The 21,744-nt window shown below is 37.9% G+C and overlaps 1 protein-coding gene across 1 annotated transcript in view; it reads left to right on the top strand.

The window, feature by feature from the left end:
- GABRB1 (gamma-aminobutyric acid type A receptor beta1 subunit) overlaps positions 1-21,744 on the top strand; it is a 433,636-nt gene that overhangs the window by 188,524 nt on the left and 223,368 nt on the right. Inside the window, exon 4 of the mRNA XM_027836576.1 lies at positions 17,371-17,591. Within this exon, the coding sequence (XP_027692377.1) occupies positions 17,371-17,591 (221 nt within the window). The remainder of the gene's footprint in view (positions 1-17,370; positions 17,592-21,744) is intronic.

Genomic DNA, 21,744 nt, shown 5'->3' on the forward strand with positions numbered 1-21,744 from the left:
TAGTACATGTCTGAGGTCACATTTGAACTTGGGTCTTCCTGACTCCAGACCTGGCGTTCTAGTCACTGCATGATATAGCTGAGTGGAGGATGGACTAGAACCCTAGCAGGAGATAGAATAAGCATTATTCTCATTTTATGGGATTCTTATTATCTAAATGGCAATCTTATCCACTAGATGAAGAAACTTAGGCTGATGATTTTATGACATGTCCAAGGTCACATAATGAGTGAGTGGAACAGCTGGAATTCAGAACCTTATCTCCTGATCCCAAACACATCTTCTTCTTGCTGTCCCACTACGAGATAGTAGATTGTGGATTATGACTTTTAAAAAAGACTTTTTTATAGTTTATAGAGGTTTCATCAGCTATTTTTTATTTATATACATAGCTGAAATTAGGCCTTGATCTTTCTTTTTTCTCTCTCTTTTGCCTGACTTTCTTTTTCTAGATGAGGTGTTTGTGTGTGTGTGTGTGTGTGTGTGTGTTGTGAGACACCTTCCCCCTTTGACAGTTTTGTTAAATCCCTCTCAGATTATTTTTAAATTCATAATTTGAGGAAATGCTAATTTCAGATGAAGGTTAGTGAAAATAAAGATGCAATTTTTTACCCGTCAAAGCTCACAGAACCCCTGAAATATATCCATGGACCCCAGGCTAAGAATTCCTTTTCTAAACCTTGTTCCTAGTGTCTATCAGTTCAGTATTCCTATCTAGGCTGAATGCTAGATCAAGTTTTAGATTTCTAGCTGATAGACATTTGGCTCAGCAAGGCTGCTAAATGTCTGAACAGCCTTGCTGACTCAGAAAAATATACCAAGTTCTCTCAAAGAATATGTTTTTCCAACCTTTAACCCAGGTGCAGTGACTCAGGCTGTCAACAATATCACTGCTTGGCCTCACCTATCCCCCAACCCATGCCCACCCAGAAAGCCTTCTCCTGGGCCTATAAGGAGCTGTATCCAGCTGTAAGACTCTTACAGATTTCTCTCCTCTCAATATTCATGCTCCAGTTGATGAATGTTGGTTGATTACTCTGAAGTAAATTCAGTGGTGGAATGTAAAGTCAACCCATTCCCTTTATGGGGAATTTGGTTTTTCCATACTCTTTGCTCTCCACTAGAATCCATACCCAATCTTCTCTGAAGGCTGTGTGACCTCGTGATCTTGAGGACACTCTAAGTATGTGCCCAGTTCATCCTGTATGTCTGGACATAGTTGTTTGTATGTTCTTTCCTGTTAGATTGTGAGCACCTTGAGGGCATGGATTGTTTTTGCTTTCTTTGTTTCCCCAGTACTATATAAATGTTAGTTATTATTATTATTAGCTAGTTATTGCCTTCCTACGGCATGGGTCTGACTATGTCACTCATCCCTCCTTTTGCCTTCCACTCCATTCAATAAACTCTAGGCCACCCCTCTGCCTTTCCCTGAGCCTGTCTCCAAATGCTGTTCCTAGCAGGGCTACTCCCACAGACTGACTTTTTTTTTCCTCTTCTTCTTTTGACCCTAAATCTTTCATTTGGCCTTCCCTAGTTCCCAGATGGTTGGCAGGACTGGGATATTTATGACAAGACCCACTGTTTAACCATTCTACCTGCAACATTAGCTCGTTTATAAAGAAAAATGCCCGAATAACTAAAAACAAGCATAAATTATAAGCCAATAAGGTAGCAGTTATTTTTTTTCTTTCCCTGTTATTTAATGCATGAGTGAAAAAAGCATTTATTAAGCACTTACTATGTACCAGATTCTGTGCCAAGTGTTGAGAATACAAAGAGGAAAGCAAGATGGACCCTGCTCTCAAGTACCTCACTTTCCAATAGGAAGAGAACACATACAGAAAGGTTCAACAACAGGGCAGATGGAAAGGCCCAATTATATTTAATGTGCAGCAGCAGAACAAAGAGTATTGCATCTTTTTCCGTGCTATTTCCGTTGATTCAAACATAGCCAGATCTATGGTTGAATCATTCAACATTACCAAAGATTTTGACACAAAGGTGTCAAGGCCTTTTCTTCTGGGCCTTTAGGGGCAGTGGCTAGTTAGGAAATAGCATTTACAACCCCCTGTAGGAATTATTTCCCTAGACAGTGGTAGAGATTAGGCTGAAAGTTGGAACAGCAACCTGGGAAGCTCTGCTCTATCCAAGGTCCTGAACTTCCTCCTTCTGAGTCTTGGGGGAGGTGATGGTGGTTCTTTCCCCCTAGTAGATTGGTTTGCCTGCCTCTAGGTGGCACTTATTCAGCAGTTTTGTGTTGGTGGTGGCAGGAATGGTGGTCCAGACTCTATAGGAGTTGCTGTCTGACCTCTCTTGATGCAGGAGTGATGACCTAAAGGGCTTTGCCATTCCCTCCAGGCTTCTCAGCTGCCTCCACCTAAGTCATGGTATGGTAGTTTGTCCTACCTGGCACATGCTACTTACTCTCACATTATGTGGGTTCCCCTGGTACTTGGGCTGGCTGACTAAATTGCCTGTCCTTCAGTGGCAGTTGATAGGTAGTGTTGACCATAACAGCTGCTTCCTTGGCCAATGCCTGTGAGACCTGACAGAAAGCAGAGCTGGTGGCCTCAGAATCACTGCTATTCTTGAAGCTCATAGGTGAAGAGTCCTGGGTTTTTCTCTACCAGGGCCTAAGAGGTGATGGTATTGATTTGACCAACCTTACAGAGACCTCCTCTTGCCTCTAATTAATTGATAAGCATTTCCTTTATGAGGATTATCTTCCCTCTACTCTGGTAAATTCTCTACTGAGAGGGTGGGCCACATTAAGCTAAGTAATTTTGATAGGATTCAAATTATAAGCAGTGCCTTAGCTTTGCTTTCTTCTCTGTGCTGACATTGCCAAGAGATATATGAGAGAGGTTGAGTTAATCAAGGTCCTGAGCCCCTCCTGAAAGTTTTCTTTTCCTCAAGGATAAACTTATAGGTAGGAGTGTAGGGGAGGTGGAGGTAGAGAGAAAGAAATTGGGCTTCTGACACAAGTCAGGAATGTCTGGTTTTCAGAGGCTGACGTTCTTTTAAAACTAGCATTTCAAAAGATTCTACCTCTCTCACATAAGGCTCAGTTTTCCAATTTTGCTTTCACGAGTACTATGAAATACATTAAGACCTCTTCCACCTTTGGCCCCTTGCAAATTAAAAGACTCAAATCAGGGTAAAATGACCTTGATGGGCCAGAAAAAATATATCAGGCTCTCTTAAACTCAGTGGCCTTTAATGGGGTTGTCTGGGCTTCATTGTTTCCGTAAGGTAACACAGTGTTCGCTGGTTGCCATGGAAACAGCACTCTAGCTACCATGTGGGTCAATTCTTAGCAGTTGAAAACCAGTACTATAAACAGGCACCACCAAATTCCCAACGTGCCATCGTGCTTATTATTTCATCCAATTTTATTTATGACTGAATTTAGGAATTAGGGAAAAGGGGAGCAGTCATTTTCTTCCAACTGCAACTGTTGTTAATTCGGTTCAGCAAGCATTTATTAAGTACCTCCTATATGGTATGCATCATGCTAGGCAGCAGGCATACAAAGACAAAAAAAAAAAGGAAAACACTACTGGGGAGGAAAACAACATATACAAAAATCAATACCAAGAAAAGATACAAAGTAAACACTATGTAACAGGGTGTGCAGGGTGCTATAGAGTACTAACAGATGTAATCTGGAAAGGCTATATGTAGGAGGTGGCAATGGAGCTAGGGATGTAAGGAAGGGAGAAAATCTTAACCATAGGAGGACAAGTCTATACAAAAGCATGGAGGAGGAAGATGAAACCTCACACATGGGAAGCAGCAAGTTGATGGTGGTCAGTTTGGTCAAAATATAAGCTATGCGAGGGAGATTGAAATGAAATTATTCTGAAGATATAGGCTTGAGCTAGATTGTGGAAAGCTTTAAATGCCCAATAGGAGAGTTTGTGTTTTATCCTAGAGGCAATAGAAAGCCAGTGAAGCTTCTTGAGCAAGGGAGTGGTGTAATCTGACTGGTGCTTTAGATATACCAATTTGATGGCTGTACAGAAGATGGATTGGAGAGGGCAAAGACTGGAGGGAGGTCCACCCATTAAGAGGCTATTGAAATAGTCAAAGTGAGAGGTGGAGAGAGACTGAACTCTTAAAAATATTATTATGCGGTGTGTGCACAGTACTGTTTTTATAAATGGCAATGAAGTTTATGAATCATTCCTACAAGAGACCAATGATCATAGATTGCACCTTCGAGTGAGAGCTTTCAATAATGGCTTGCTCTCTTCAGTGTAGCCCAGGTCATACTTTGTGACTATCAAAAGCTGCTCTGAAAAACAGAAGGGGCATGTGTATAATAATGAATTAAAATCTGTTGCCAAAATGAGTGCCGGTATTTGTGGAAACATCAGTGCGATGTTTCAGTTGGTGCCATTCAAGCTTTTTCTATTAAAATTTTCTTCACAGAAAATATAGAATTTAGCTAATAGATTATTCTAAACTTCACCACTGCTATCACCTATCAGAATTAAAATTCCATCTACCAGGGTAACAGACAAATAAACAGCCCTATTAATTACTATGACACAGCAAACTTCCTGGCAGAGTTATCAGAGAATGGGACCTTTCTGAAATATTCTCATTAAGTGAAAGCTCCTCTGTATAGTAAACACAGATGATCATTTTTTATAAAAGTTAGGATATGCTTAGTACTAAAGCTGAAGTTACCTCTGGGTCTAACTCGTATTTTAGAATCAAATCAACTGTTGAACATAATTTCATCCTTTTTTTGATTCTGAAGACACTTCAGGACCCAGAAAGGCCTCAGTCATCATTAAGTACAGAATTTCAACTTAACTCAACTTTTAATAAGTGTCTACCCTATGAAGAACACAGTGCTACTACTTATGTGCAGTGTGGTAGTAAAGAGAATCCTTTGAATCTGAGCTTTAGAGTTCCATGGTTGTTTAAAGTGTGTATTAAAAAACCTATACTTTATTATAGATCTCTCATAAACTATTGAATAATAGAACTGGAAGGTGCTTCAGAACTTAGCATATTTTAAAAATGAGCTCTTCTTCAAATTAAGTTACTCAAATTCTTATCTATTTGTTATGCCAAATGTAAATCCAGAAATAATCCATTTTAAACATTTCACTGCCCATTCTTGAACAGTCATAGGTGTTCTGTTGTTTCAGGAAAACCATCTTAACATTCATTGCCTCCAGAATAGGTTCTCCTGAATACAATTCTTTCTTTCATTTGACAAACATGTATAAACAGCTCCTCTATGCATAGCACTATCCTAGGTGCTGAGAGAGATAAAATATTAAAATAACACATGGTCTCTGCCTTATGGAGTTTATAGTTTAGTAGTGAATGGTCCCAATATTGGGGTCTTAGGTTATGAGTTTTAAAAATGTTATTGTACCCATGGAATCATATAGGGCAAGGAGGGACCTTATGGATCATGTAGTTTTACTCACTTATGTTACAGATGAGACAATTGAAGTTCAGAGATGATCAATAATTTTTCAGGGTCATGCGGGTAAGAATCAGAGCTGGGACTCAAGCCCAGGTCCTGATAATTCTACCTCCAAGTACATATTGTTATAATTATTTGAGTTTAGTTGGTAAATTTGGTTCCTGGTTTCCTTTAAAGTTGTCTCCTTCTGAAGAGATCTCTATGGTGATAGAATACTCAAGCTACAAGTTCTCTAGTCTACTTCCAGGAATTCAGATGCAGGTTGCAAGCTCCCTTGGGTCAAGGACCTCCAAGCTTCTTTCCCCAGATACCTAGCACAATATCTTTTATTTTCCATCTATGAATCAAATGTGTGTTAAGTTGAATGATATGGAATAGAATGAGGTTGATTTTCTTTTTGGTTTAGTGCCAACAGAGTTTTTGTTTATTTTTTCTCTTTATTTTGGAAAGTTGTTTTCTTCTATCTCACCCAGGCTGGACATACAGTGTATCAAGCACTCACAGAGCTTATTCCACTACTGATCATCATGGGAGCTTTTGACCTACTATATTTCTGACCTGGGCCAGCTCACTCCTCTGTAGGCAGCTTGGTCACTCAATAATCCACCTCAGCCCATTCCCAAGAGCTCACCATATTGGTACCAGCTTTAATGTATAGCCCACTGCAACTCAGAAATCTCATGTTCAAGCAATTAAGCAGCCTCACCTTCCCCAGGATCAGAAATTACAGACATATGCCATAGTGCCTGGCTCAGTACCAATAGTTCTAAAATAGCCACTACTCACTGGACTTAATTCCAGAATCATCCCTTTTCAGGACAAAGAACAAACTAACAGGAGATCTGGCATACAGACATCAATAAAGCAACAGAAACAATTTGAAGAAAAAAACAGAGAAAGGAAGATTATGTTCCTTGAGGCATACTACCAAATGGCACAGTGACAAGCCCCTTAATATATGTGGACAATAGCATTGGACAGAAGGATAAAGAAAAAATATTAGCTAGAAAAGATGTTATACATCATGGTAAGAGACTAAGTATAGCCAGTACACAACAGGTAGCACAGCTCTAGACACACAAAGATAAAAAAATTAGAAATTAACCAACCTAGAGGGTATGATGATGAATTCATGCTGCAGATGTACTTAATGGTGACACTGTTACTCAGAGCATCCATTTAAACAGGAAAACTCATTAGAAACAGATGTTGAGTGGTTTATTTCGATTACAATTTAATTGGGTTTATTTATCAGTCTATTTTTTTTTGCACTAAACCTTTGTTTTCACAAGATACAAGATATAGTTCTCCATTACCTTGTAAGAAATGCTTACTCCTTGTCAGCTAGAGCCTCTGGTTGGAGTCCACCTTACTGAGTGGAGGCAGCATTGTATTGAGGGCAGCTAGGTAGCACAGTGGATAGAGTGGGCCTGGAGTGAGGAAAACTCATCTTTGTGGGTTCAAATCTGACCTCAGACACTTACTATATGACCCCGGGCAAGTCACTTAACCTTGTTGACCTCAGTTTCTCATGTGTAAAATGAACTGGAGAAGGAAATACCAAACCACTCCAGTACCCCTGCCAAGAAAACTCCAAACTGTGTCATGAAAAGTTGGACATGACTCAAAAACTAACTTAAGAACAGCATTATTATTAACATTATTGAGAGTAATTAGAACCAGGAAAGCTGGTTATAACCCAGGCTTTGCCACTGGGCTGGTCATGTCACTGCTTTTTTTTGGCTACTGAGTGTTCATCAGTAAAATGGACAAGATAGTCTCTAAGACCTCTTTCATTTCTAATATTCCATGAGTTTATTGGGAAATACTTTGACAGGACAAACATTATATCCATCCTGACTCAAAAACAAATCAACCCTTTCCTTGGAACAAAGTGAGGAAGACCTAAATAAAAATCCCATCTCAGATACTTACTAGCTTTGGGATTCTGGGCATGTCACTTAACCTCAGTCTTAACCTTTCTTTAGTTACCTCAATTAGAAAATGGAGGTGGAGGAGTGGATAATAATAGTACCTACCTTACTTGGTTGTGAGAATAAAATGAGATATTTATAAAGTATCTTACAAAACTTAAACTAGCCTTTATTATTATCTTCCCACTCCCTCCCAGAGACTCATCCATCCCTTATTAAATAAAATAAAATAAAATAACAAAGTAGTAAAGAAAAACTACCCAATACTTGAACCAAGCCTAAGAGTATATGCAATTTTCCACACAGTGTCCCACATCTACAAAGAAAGGAGGAAGGTGCATTTTCTCAACTCTTCTTGATCAAGCTGTCATTATAATTACCAAGCACTCAGTTTCAATAATTTTTGTTGATCTTTTCATTTACATTGTTATAGTCATTGCGTACCTTGTTTTTATGGGTCTGTTTCCTTTGCATCAGTTCATATGTCTTCTCATGTTTCTCTGTTTCTTGAGGCAGCTAGGTGGTGTGGTGTATAGAATGTTGGAGAGGAAGTCAGGAAGACCTGAGTTCAAATCTAGCCTCTGACACTTATTGTGTGACCCTGGGAAAGTCACTTGACCTCTGTCTGTCTCAGTTTACTCATTTGCAAAATAGGGGAAATAATAACATATACCTCCCAGGGTTATTGTAAGGAGCTTTATATTTCTTAAATATATAAATACTATTTATTAGTGTTATTATTTTTCTAGCACAGTGATATTCCACTACATTCATGTACCACAATTTGTTTAACTATTCCTCAGTCAATGTATATTTATTTAATTTCAGGTTTTTTGCTACTACAAAAAGAGTTGCTTTATTTTCATGTATGCCAGACCTTTCTTCCTTTCTTTGACCTAATTGAAGTATGTGCTTAGCAGAGGTATCCCTGGGTCCAATAGCAGGTCTATTTTAGTCACTTGTTTTTTAGCATAAGTCCAAGTTATTTTACAGAATGTTGGACCAATTCATAAAAGTGCCAGTTGTACATTAGGGACCTATCTTGCCACAACCCCTCCAATGTTGGCTAGCTCCATCTTTCATCATATTTTCCAGTTTGCTAATTTACAATATTATACATATACACATATGCATATATAATTGAACTCTAACTTATTAAGGAAGAGTTGGGAAGGAAATCGCTCATGCCATTAAAGGCTTTCTTTGTACAACTCCAGGACTGTGCTAGTGCTAGGAGGAATTTTTTTAATAGTATTTTTTTTCTCAATTACACTTCAAAATGATTTTTAGCATTCATTTTATCAAGATTTTAAATTCCAACTTTTTCTCCCTCCCTTCACCTCTTCCTAAAATGGTAGGCAATTACATGTAGGTTACATATGTTCCATCATGTAAAACATATTTCCATATTAGTCACAATTATGAAAGAAAAAACAGATCAAAAAGAAAAAAATCACAAAAAAAGAATAAAGTAATTGAAAAAAATATGCTTCGATTTGCATTCAGAGTCAATCAGTTCTTTATCTGGATGTGGATAGCATTTCCTTTCTTGAGTCCTTTATACTTTTCTTGGATCATTGCATTGCTGATAAGAGCTGAGTCATTCATAGTTGATCATACTGTGTACAATGTTGCTGATACTGTGTACAATGTTTTCCTTGTTCTGCTGATTTTACCTTGCATCAGTTTGTACAAGTCTTTCCAGGTTTTTCTGAAATTTGCCTGTTCATCATTTCTGATTGCACAGTTACATTCATATACCACAGCTTGTTCAGTCATTCCCCAACTAATGAACATCCTCTTAATTTCTAATATTTTGCCACCATGATAAAGGGCTGCTATAAATATTTTTGCACATGTAGGTCCTTTTCCCTTTTTATGATCTCTTTGGGATGCAGACCTAGTTGTGGTATTGCTGGATCAAAGGGTATGCACAGTTTGGTTACGCTTTGGGCATAATCTAAATTACTCTCCAAAATGGTTGGATCAGTTCACAACTCCACCAACAGTGCATTAGTGTCCCAATTTTCCCACATCTTCTCCAACATTTATCATTTTCCTTTTTTGTCATATTAGCAATCTGATAGGTATGAGGTAGTACCTCAGAGTTGTTTTAATTTGCATTTCTCTAATCAAAAGTTTTTTTAGAGCACTTCTTCATATGACTATAGATAGCTTTGATTTTTTTTTTCATCTGAAAACTGCCTGTTCATATCTTTTGACCATTTATCAATTGGGGAATGTTTTGTATTCTTATAAATTTGACTCAGTTCTCTATAGATTTGAGAAATGAGGCCTTTATCAGAGACACTTGCTGTAAAGATTGTTTCCCAGCTTTCTTCTTTCCTTCTAATCTTGGTTTCATTGGTTTTGTTTGTGCAAAAAAAAATTAATTTAATATAATCAAAATTATCTATTTTATATTTCTTTTCATAATGCTCTCTATCTCTTGTTTGGTCATGAACCTGTAACTCACTTACTTATAGCATTTGGATGCTATACCATTTGGTGCATATATGTTTAGTATTGATATTTTATTGTCTATGGTGCTTTTTAGCAAAATGTAGCTTTCTTCCTTATCTCTTTTAATTAGGTCTGTTTTTGCTCTTGCTTTGTCTGAGATCAGGATTGCTACTGCTAGTTTTGGGTTTGTTTTTTTTTATTCTTCAGCTGAAGCTTAATAGATTTAGCTCCAGTCCCTTGACTTCGCTCTGTGTGTGTCTTTCTGCTTCAAGTATGTTTCTTGTGGACAACATATTGTAGGATTCTGGATTTTGAAACCAGATAGCTCTGCTATCTGCTTCCATTTTATGGGAGAGTTCATCCCATTCACATTCACAGTTATGATTACTGTGTATTTTCCCCCTCCTATTTTTCCTCCTGTTTTTCCTCTCTCTCCTTTAACTATTTCTCTCTTCAACAGTATTTTGTTTCTGTCTACCACCTCTCCCAGTCTGCCCTCTTCTGTTAGCGGCACCCCCCTTTACTTAATCTCCTCTCTTCCTACTGTCCTATCAGGTAAGATAGATTTCTATATTCAACTGATTGTGTATATTATTAACTCTTTGAGCCAATGCTGATGAGAGTAACATTCAAGTGATGCCCATCACCAACCCTCCTATCTTTCTCTCCACTGTAATAGGTTCTTTGTGCCTCTTTATGTGAAATAATTTACCCAATTCTACCTCTCCTTTCCTTTTGTACCCAGTGTGCTCCTCTTTCTTATCCTTTAGTTATTTTTATATCATTCCCCTCTGTCTATGTATATTTCTTCTAGCTGTACTATTAGTGGTACAATTTTTAAGAATTACAAGTATCATCTTCTCATGTAGGGGTATAAGCAGTTCCACTCCATTGAATCCCTTCTGTTTTCTTTTCCCTTTTTACCTTCTCAGGCTTCTCTTGAGTCTGGATATTGGAGATCATAGTTTTTGTTCAGTTCTGGCTTCTCCTTATAAAAGCTTGAAATCCTTCTATTTCATTGAATGATAATTTTTTCCTTGAAGTATTATGCTTAATTTCACCAGGTAAATGGTTCTTGGTTGTAGTCCTAGCTCCTTTACCTTCCAGAATATCATGTTCCATGACCTCTGATCCTTTAATGTTGCAGCTGCTAATTCCTGTGTAATCCTGATTGTGGCTCTCCGATATTTGAACTGTTTTGTTTTTGTTTGGTTTTTTTTTTTGGCCACTTGGCAGTATTTTTTCCTTGACCTGATAATTCTGTAATTTGGCTATAAGATTTCTTGGAGTTTGGGGATCTCTTTCCTGAAGTGATCAGTGGATTCTTTCAGGGCCTATTTTGCACTCTGGCTTCAGGATATCAGGATAGTTTTCCTTGATAATTTCTTGAAAGATATCACCCAGGTCCTCCTTTTCATTGTGACTTTCAGGTAATTCAATGATTCTGACATTGTCTCTCCTGGATCTATTTTTCCAGGCCAGTTGTTTTCCAATGAGGCATCTTACATTTTCTTACACATTTTCGTTCTTTTGAATTTGTTTCATTGATTCTTGATGTCTAATAGTGTCATTATATTCCACTTGCCAATTCTAACTTTTAAGGAATTGTTTTCCTCAGTTAGCTTTTGTATTTCCTTTTTTATTTGGCCTCTTGTACTTTTTAAGCAGTTATTTTCTTTTTTCAAACTGTTGACTCTTTTTTTCATAATTCTCTTGTATCACTCTCCTTTCTTTTCCCCAATTTTTATTCTGCCTCTCTTATATGATTTTTAAGCTCCCTTTTTTAGCTCTTCCATGAGTTCTTCCTGGGCTTGAGACCATTTCCCATTTTTCTTTGGGGTTTTGCCCATAAGTGTTTTGACATTGTCCTCTTCTGAGTTTGTGTCTTGATCTTCTGTCATCATAATAACTTTCTATGGTCAGATTCTTTTGTTGTTGTTGTTGTTTTTTGCTCATCTTTTTTGCCCTTTTTCCTTTCTTTTAAAATTAAACTCTGCTCCCAGTGTGTAAAGGGCACTATCTCTGCTTCTTATGCCAGGGACTGCAGATTCTGTCTTTTTACCTAGTGCTACACTGATGTTGCCTTGAGGCCCATGGGGGACCCTCATGTCTGGGGCTGCAATGAGGGGTTGAGGTGTAGTTGGCACTGCTGGAGGCTTTAGGGGTCTGGCAGTTTACCTGGTGCTAAGCCAGGGTCCTCGTGCTGTTGTCTGGTGTGTGTTGAGGCCAGTGGGATGTTTCTGCATTTCCCTGGGCTACAATGAAGTGCATGGCAGTCTGGCCACTGGCAGCTGTCTGTTTGCCTAGAGCTATTCTGAAGCACTAGCAGGGCCCAGTGCTGGCAGCAGCCTGTTTGTTTGTCACCCCTAGGGTTGGTGGCTGCCTGTTTGTCCAGGGTTACACTGAAGCACATGGAGGTCTGACTACTGGAGGTTGTCCGTTTGCCCAGGGAATCTGCTATTTGCTGGGCATTGTACTAAGTGCTAGCGATATGAAGAAAGGCAAGAAAAAAAATACTCCCTGCTCTCATGGACTTCACAGTCTAATTGTAGAGACAACACAAGAACAACTACATATATACAAACAAGATGTATACAAGACAAATTGGGGTAGTCTCAAAGGAAAGGCACTATGATTGAGGAGGACTTGAGATTTCTTGCAGAAGATGGGACTTTAGCTAAGACTTGAAGGAAGCCAGGGAAACCAAGAGGAGGGAGTATGCTCCAGGCATAGGGGACAGACAGTGGAAATACTTCAAGTACTGAGGAGAATCGTATACGAGGGAGAACAAAGAGGCCAGTATCATTAGCTTACAGAGTATATGGAGGTGAGGAAGACTGGAAAGGTTGGAAAGGGCCAGGTTATCAAGGGCTTTAAAATCCAAACATTGAAAGACACTTTTAGACTTCTGGAGGCTATGCAAAATGCTGGATTGAGTTGGTAACTATAATTCAACACTGTACATAAATATGTTTTCCCTTAAATTACTGAATGGGGAAAAAAGCTCTCAAATGGCTTTTCAATTGTAAGAAGCAGCCTGGTTTTTTGTCCAAAAAAGTAATCTAAAACTAAGATATTATCTTCCTTCCAAAAAGCAAAGTAATATTTCACTGGAATCTTTCAACATTTTTTGAGTCTAAATTGCATCTACCCTTTCTGCCTTTCACTGAATGTGAACAATTTGGTATCTTTTATCCTCCTTTTCATATAATGAGTCAGATTCTCCCCATGCTTAAGTCAGACAGTTTGACAAATTGCATGAACTCCAGACCATTTAATACATTTCTGCTCCAGTGTATTAAAGAATACGTTATTGTCTGACAGCCTTTTCAGAGCTTCCTAAAGCATCGAGCTTATTTTCAGGGAGTAGATTGCACATGGGTATATTAGATTCGATATCTGTAAATCCTAGCAGCAGAAAAATAATTTTCACACTTTACATTGAAAAATAAATACATGTATATTCCTCTCCTCAATCATGGCTCCTCTTTTTTTAGTGGAAAAAAAATCTCATCTAACCAAGCTAGGCTAAGCTCATTATAATAAATATCTAAGTAAATTACCATAAAACCTTTATTTTCAATTCTGAAACAGCATCCACCCAAGCATTAATATATGGATAGGAACTACCCCTCTGATTTCGTGAGCATAAGGAACTTCCTCTACCAATAAAGGTTGGTACCTTTTCTTTAACTTATTGTCTTAGAGGGTTTACTGACACACCAGGAGCTTAAGTGATTTGCCCACAGTTTCACAGCAAGACGGTGTCAGGTGAGACTTGAACCAAGTCCATGGCCAAATCTATAACTACCATACCCTGATGCCCCCCAAAATTTACTATAATTGATAAAATTAACATAATGATATCACTTCATTGAAAAAATAATTTCTTTTTAAAATACCATAAGTAGTTTTTCCAATACATAAATCACATAATCCTTTCATACCCAACCCCCATGTCCACCTTCCTCAGAGGATTATTGTGAGTGTCAAAGAACAGAATATTCTGGGAGAGCTCTTTGAAAACTGTTCTTTTCCTGGATGAATGCAAATATATGTTATGTTACATATTCTGTCTCAATGCAAATGCTGTAGCTAAATTGTGTCTCATTTTATAGATTCATTCTCTTGTGTTTCCTCTCCACCTCCTCTCAAAACATAGATCAGGGTAACTAATTCCTCATGGTTCAATGATTTGTTCTCTCCCTCTGTGCACAAAGCAGTAAGCACCTGGTTTATGGAAATGTTTATAGGAATTGCAATCCCAAGAGATCTTTGTCCCACCTCATTTCACTTCAAAATGTTATGTGCTGGCTTAAAAAAAAGTTTCACTGTCCTCGCTCCTATTTCAAATGAGGTAAATTATTGTTTTAATTTAAAGTCACAAGGTGATTTTTATTCACTGTTAAAAAAAAAACAGCATGAGGCCCTATTGGGAATTGTGTAAAACAAAGATGGCACAACTGACTTAGAGACTTCCACATCTCTATGGAAAACACAACTGTCTCCAGAGAGAGGAATGGATTAATGTGATACACAATTCACCCATTTATTTTTATTGCATTTTCCCCATTTCACTCCCTTTGTTTCTCTACCACAAAGCTATCATTTTAATTATTACCATTTATTATTACAATATTATTGCTACCATCATAATCCTCTCTATCTCATACTGCTTTATTCCCCCATCACACATTAAAACACTTCTTTACTGTGAAAAATTGGAGAGAAACAATTCACTATTTAGTCTCATTTTGAGGAAATCTTTTTTAGCACTAATGATAATTTGGGCAAGCTAATGGGAATTTGATGCAAGTGCTGAAATTTATACTGCATTGTTGATTGTGCTGAACACTGAGGCCTGGATTCTAAGGCAAAGCCTAGAGCCAAAAGCTCTAGGCCTTAACACAGCTGTGGCTGTCCTTTCTGGCTCTACTGGAAATGACACAACATTTAGAATGGGTCAGAGAGAATTGGCTTTTTTTTCCACTGTCAACAGAATTATAGAAGACCAGAATTGAAAAGGGACCTCAGTACAAAATCCATGTGACCACTATTTAATAGTACCTACTATGTGTAAAGCTTTGTGCTAGCCAGTTATTCCCTTGAATTTCTTAATGGGGGTACTCTCTCTACCCCTGGAGACTGCAATCTACCTACACTTTATCAAATGGTCTTTATAAGTGTCAGTGACCAAAAAAAAAAGCAACCCCTGGTGGCTAATCTCCTGGGAATTAGCTTCTTGCAACCTACCTAATCCAGCATTTGGATGAGACATATAGTCCCTTGACCAAGGTGTTTCCAGTCTGGTAGAACTTCCCAGGACTTGTGCTTTGCCGACATATCTTTTGAGAGCCCAAGGTAATTTGCATGCCAAGATGAGACATCAGGATAGGATTTTGGTTCAGGAGCTAAGTTGGAAATATCCTAACAATAATGGGTATAATAATAGCTGGCATTTATGTAGTTCTTAAGAATTTACATAGCACATTATGTGTTTTCTCATCGTATCCTCATAAAATCACTGGAATGTAGGTGCTACTATTATCCCCATTTTATCAGTGATGAAAATGAAACTGAGAAGACATTAAGTGACTTGCCCAGGATCACATAGCTAGTAAAACCCTAAGGCAGGCTTCAAACTCAGGTCTTTCTGACTCCAAGACCAGAATTTAGAATTGTTGAACTCCCTTCTACAATCTGCAATAGGTCAGGGATTACGGAGGCTGCTAGGGAAGAATAAGACAATGTAAGGAGTGGACGTAAGAAAAACAACAGCACTTCTAGAGTTTGTCCTTTCCTTTTCTGTCCTCTTTCCCCTAGCTACCACTTGGCCCCGTACTACTTCTGACCCCACTTTGGAGTGGCCCAAGGCAGAGGAATATGATCAGGAGTTGACTTAGAGAGGAACAGCAGAAAAATACAAATGGGAAGTTCCTATAGCCACAGGGAAACGCTTATTGGATAGTTATTCTGAGATGCCCACTTGTACATAAAGAACTTGGATAAAAAGCCATGGTTTTGTAAATTGAGAACTGCCAACATCTTTCCCTTTACACATGCCAATTGTATATGGTTAATTATGTAGCCAAGTTTTTATGATGCACTATGTCTAGTTTTGACATAATGTATTACTCAATTATTCCTCCCTAAACTCAGTTATGTACTGATCCTGACTTCATATCTTATGCATTGTCAAAGTTTCATGAATCTAGAATAAAAATCCAGATGTGGTCAGAAGAGATCTGTCTATAAAAAGACCCCTTGAAGGAACCGGGGAATGTTTAGCCTAAAGAAAAGAAGGCTGGGAGTGGGGATGCGAGTTGAAAGAGAGGAAGGCATGATAGTTGGCATCAAGTATTTGAAGGACTAGAATATGTAAAAGGAATTAAATTTTTTTTCTATTTATCCAAGAGAATAGAACTAGGCCCAATAGGTCAAAGGTGTAGACAGGCAAATCTATTCATGTTCTAAGAAAAAAACTTACTATCATGAGGAACAGGCTGTCTCTCAAGTGTTAGTGGGTTCCCTGTTGCTAATATTCTCTAAGTCAAGGCTGAACACACACTTTTCTGGGATATTAGAGGATTGCTGCTCAGATAAAAGCAGGTCTGAATTATCTCTGAGGTCCATTCTTAACCCCAGAATTTTATGCTTATATGGAATTATGCTTATAATAAAGGTGATAAAATATGTCCAATTTGGACATGGTATTATTTGATTGTTTTCCCATTTTCTATTCTAGTTATGTAGTTACTTTGACTTCAAACTTTAAAATACCATTTAATGCATTTAAATCTATAGGAGGTAAATATTACCCTATCCTTTTATATATGGGATTAATGTGTTTACTCTAGATTTTATACCTTAAACATAGGGGAGTAAAAGGGAAGGGGGAGATCTCTACATCTCAGTTTTATATTGTAATTTTTTTTATAATTTCTTACATGGCTGCACTCTTTTAGATTTCTTCATGGTCTCAAGAATCTCATCATTCTGCAAGATCATATCAACCCTAAAACTCAAATTTCCTCAGTACTTCCGTAGGAACATGGGGCCCCTCCCTCCTAATTAGAGGCAATTGAGGGTGTGCTCTGGAGAGCTACTTCTAAGGCCTCAATTTAAGAAGGTGTCCAGGGCAGCCATTTCTTCATTTCCCACTTAGATACACTCCTCTGAACTTCATCATGCTGTTTCATTGGGCACCCACCAACACACACTTTTCAGCTTCTTTTTATATATCTTCTTTCTCCCTCTTCCAACCACAATTAGAGTGTGATCTCCTTGAGGGCAGGAACTATCTTTTGCCTTTCTTTGTAACCCCAGTGCCTACCACAGTACCTGCCTACGTAGTAGGTACGAATAAAATTTTATTGACTAAGTTACTTGAGGGCAGACATTAGTTTTGGGTAACAAAACAATACCAAGAACAATTAAGCTCATTTAAAAATTCTCTTTGATTATGATATGAAAAGTCAGTTAAAAAGTTTTCTCTTTTGTTGCCTCTGTTCTTCCCAGGACTATACACTTACAATGTATTTTCAACAGTCATGGAAAGACAAAAGACTGTCTTATTCCGGAATCCCATTAAACCTCACTCTGGACAACAGGGTAGCAGACCAGCTCTGGGTGCCAGACACATACTTCCTGAATGACAAGAAATCATTTGTGCACGGGGTTACCGTGAAGAATCGGATGATCCGACTGCATCCTGATGGAACGGTTCTTTATGGATTACGGTATGTGACCACAACTTTTGTTTTTCCTGTACCTTAAAACGTGTATTTTTTTTTGCCTTTTGTGGGGGAGAGAGGGCTACCTCTCTTTCCCATGAAAATTCTAATGATGAAATTTTAATTGGACAACTTAAGCTTAATATATCTATGCCCATTTTTAACACCCTCCCACACCCCACCAAAGGTAAGTGAACTTTCATCACGGTATTTAAAACAAAGATTATGTTAAGCAAAACTATCTTTGTCAACTAGATTTCACATCCAGATTGTCCTTGAAGTTTAACTTTTCTTATGAGATTTATGAACCTGATTTTCTTGGTGTGGTAAGCTAGTTAACTGTGAAAGGGAATTACAGGAGGAAATTAGGAAACATTTTATCAGAAAAAATGAACACTTTTCTAGTGAGTGTAAAGAACACAGTAACAATACTGCTCTCAAGACAACCATAGGATCTAGTTTGGAAAGGACACTTTCAATATTTATTCCAACCCCTTTGATTTATAGATGATGAAATTAAGGCCTAGGGAAGTGAATGGAACTTGCCTACGGCCATGTTGCTAGTAACTGATAGAGAATACAAATTTCCTGACTCCTAAACCAGTATTTGGGATGATAGGATCATAAATTGCTAGGGCTAGAAGGAACCTTAAAAATCATTCAGCTCATACACCCCATTTCCTAGATGAGAAAACTAAAGTTGAGGAGAAAGTGACTTGCCCAAAGTAAAACAAATAATAACAGAACCATGTGATTCATAATTCAGTGCTCTTTCTTTTTACCATTCTACATCCCTAAGAATGAAAAGATACAAGAAAGTTGAGTTTTAATCTCTGAATGCTACATTATATTCTAATTTATAGTCTAATTTAAGGAATTATTCTTGTGTTCTGCCCAAGGAATTTACCAAATCTGGACAAATGTGACAAATTTTACATGGGGTCAAACTGATACAACTAATAATTCACCAGTAATTAACAAATGATTAAATTGTATCTCTTCTACATCTCTTTGATACTTTCATGAATGCATTCTTTCACTGATGTGGGCAATCCTTCCTAATGGTTCAGATAAAAACCCATACATGCCTTCTTGTCCATGTCTTTCATAAATTTTTTTAGACTCAAGTCAGTAAGCATTTAAGTCATTGGGCTAAGAGCTGGGAATACAAATACAAGCAGAAAGTCAGTCCCTGTCCTCAAAGAGCTTCCATTCTAATGAGAAAAGCAATCACAAAAAGAGAGCTGAAAATGGAAGCGAGAAAAGAGAACCCAAGTTGGGGCATGGTGGAGAAGGACCAGATCATGGTAGAGAAAACCCAGTAGCCTGAAAGGGTTGTTGTTCTTCATCCTTCATACTTGAAGAGGACAAGTGACATCATGATGTTGGGGTCAAAGTACAGTGTGTTTGACTATGGCTGATGAGTCTAATGCAAGCTCACAAGGCTCTACCACAGGTTGGGCACAAATAGTCCATTTGAACATTTGGGATGGAGATGTCTCCAGATTTGCCCATCTCACATTTTCCTTCCTGCTACTGTGATTCTGCTTTCCTGATGGAACACAACGCCTTCTTTGATGTGGACACACGATAAAGATATGGCTGACCTGGATGTTTAACTTAGAATGGAGACTGTGGAAGGAGCCCACTAAACAGAGGAAAGAGCACATTTAAGATTATATGCCCAATGCACTGGAGGCCTTCCTCTGGCCTCCTTGGGATAATATTTCCTTGGGACTCATACAGCATTCAAGTTATCCATTCAACATTCCTGCCATGTGACTAGTTCAGCTCATTCTTTTATCATACTTTTCTTTCATGATGGGTTTTATTCTACTTCTTGTGCACAAGTCATCGTTGGTTATGTGCTAGCATCTATTTATATCCGCTGTAACTCCTCATTTGTAAAATTAGGATAGTAAGCTAGATGACTTTTTTAAAAACCCTCAAATTCTGCATCTATGATCTTATAGTTGAGCGTGACAATGTGATAAATAATCTTTATTTTTACTCTTTTGTTACCCTAGGCTAATTGAAAGAGTGCTTAATGTAATTGGTTATGTTAAAAATCTTAAAAAGATCATGACATAAATAACAATTTGAGAATAGAAGTGTCAGTCAAACATAATCTACTAATGTTTTGATCAATGAAGGACATTAGCCATGATATGCATATAATTCATCGGTCATTATTTTTCTATATATGAAACCCTTGTGCCAAACAACCAGCAACATAAACATCCTACTTATGCTTTTATTTATTTATATTTATATTTATATCTATTTATATAATTCATCGGTCATTATTTTTCTATGTATGAAACCTTTGTGCCAAACAACCAGCAACACAAACATCTTATTTATGCTTTTATTTATTTGTAAATTTCTATCTATGTGAACACACACACAGTAGCTTGGGAAAGTCATTCAGCTGAATATCCTGGTAAGATAACACCAATTTTTCCACTTACACTGATTAAGATGCAACCAAAAGTTCATAAACCAAAGACTATTTGACATTCAATCAGAGAAATGCACACTCCAGAGTCCCAAAGTTTGGTATTATGAACATTTCTCATCAACATTGAAATTCCTGCATGGGAGCTATGACATAAATCTGAATCCCAGGCTAATAGAGCTTCTCCATCAAAGTCAACTGCATGGCTCCTGCTAGTTTGAATTCAATCAGTAGGACTGGTCTAACAATGTCTGCGGTATCATTCTCTTCTGATGGGAAGTGTTGTAGATAAATCTGGATGCAAGAGTTGTGGGATCTCCACAAGTCATTGCACAGCTCAAACTTGCTATCTATATGTTCTGTATCCTACTGTCTATCCTTTGGCCTAGTGATATCTCCAGGCTACTTTATGAAGCTCATATCTCATAAATGCATAAATTTGTCAAAGCCGGGAGAGACCTTAGTGTTCTATTCTGAGCTCCTCATTGCACAAATAAGGAAACTGAGGCAAAAGTGGTTGTGTGAAAGTTACTCAGATTAGATAGCAGCAGTGCAGAGACTAAAACCCCAGTCATCTGAGTCTCAAAACCTTCATCTCATCACAACACTGCTCATTTTTCTTCATAGGCCTTAAATAATAGGAGAAACTAGATATTCTCCACCTGATGTTGCCAAAGATTCATGCTTTTAACTGAGGTTAATCATTTATTCCCAGCTACTGGAATGGAGGTAGTATGGCTTAATGGAAATAGCATGAGATTTGGGTTTGAATCCTACCTCTGCTGCTTGCACCTTCTGTGACCTTAAACACATCATTCAACTTTCTGAGTCCTAGTTTTCTCATCTGTAAAACCTCTGAGCAGTGGACAGACCAATAGGATTTTCCTAATGTACTTGAAAGCTATTTTGGCCAGGTAATACATAAGTATTAGCATATGGTGTCAGACTAAATTAAATTTTTGCTGTTTTCAAATTCAGTAAGAACAGTGACACATTTACTTATATTAACCCAGAATGTAATAAATGTATTAATAACATTATAATATTATAATAAATGTAATAAACTATTTCTAAATTCCCTCATAATTGTAAATCCATGATTCTTCTTGACATTCTCCTCTTCCATTGCAGTTCAATTACTCTCTACTTGTTTCACCACATACAGAGGTCATAGGAGTGAATCCCATGTGTTTTCCACATAAACAGATATACCCATCTCCCCTGACATTTGCTAGGCTGTCCTGCTTACTCACTCAGTCTCTTTCCATATAGGGTGAACAATATCTCATAACAGCAGTGGGATTCTTCCAATCTTCCTTTCCCCTTCCCAATGGTACTGCGTATTGCTTCCCAAATGAATCACTTGATAGTTTTTAGAAATGTGTTAGTCACTTAAATTGTTCCCTCCCTCCCACCAACATATTCCAACAATATGGTGCTTTCTCTTTGTGTCTGTCTTTCCATTCCCCCTCACCTCCCCTCACCCGGTTTCCCCTCCCCTACACTCCCCTCCTCTCATCAACAAAGTACTAGGACCGCATAAACAAATGACTCAGATATATTAATGACAAGTACTTCAGAGGGGGAAACTATCTTAGTTGGAACTACATTCCAAGAATATTCCAAGGGCTGTGCATTCAGAAGGCCAATGCTCTTTTAGACATGTGGCATTTGAAAAGACCAGGGCTCAGAGAAATGGGG

The sequence above is a fragment of the Vombatus ursinus genome, unplaced genomic scaffold (assembly GCF_900497805.2).
Source record: "Vombatus ursinus unplaced genomic scaffold, bare-nosed wombat genome assembly UNPS02014818.1, whole genome shotgun sequence".
NCBI classification, from domain to species: Eukaryota; Metazoa; Chordata; class Mammalia; order Diprotodontia; family Vombatidae; genus Vombatus; species Vombatus ursinus.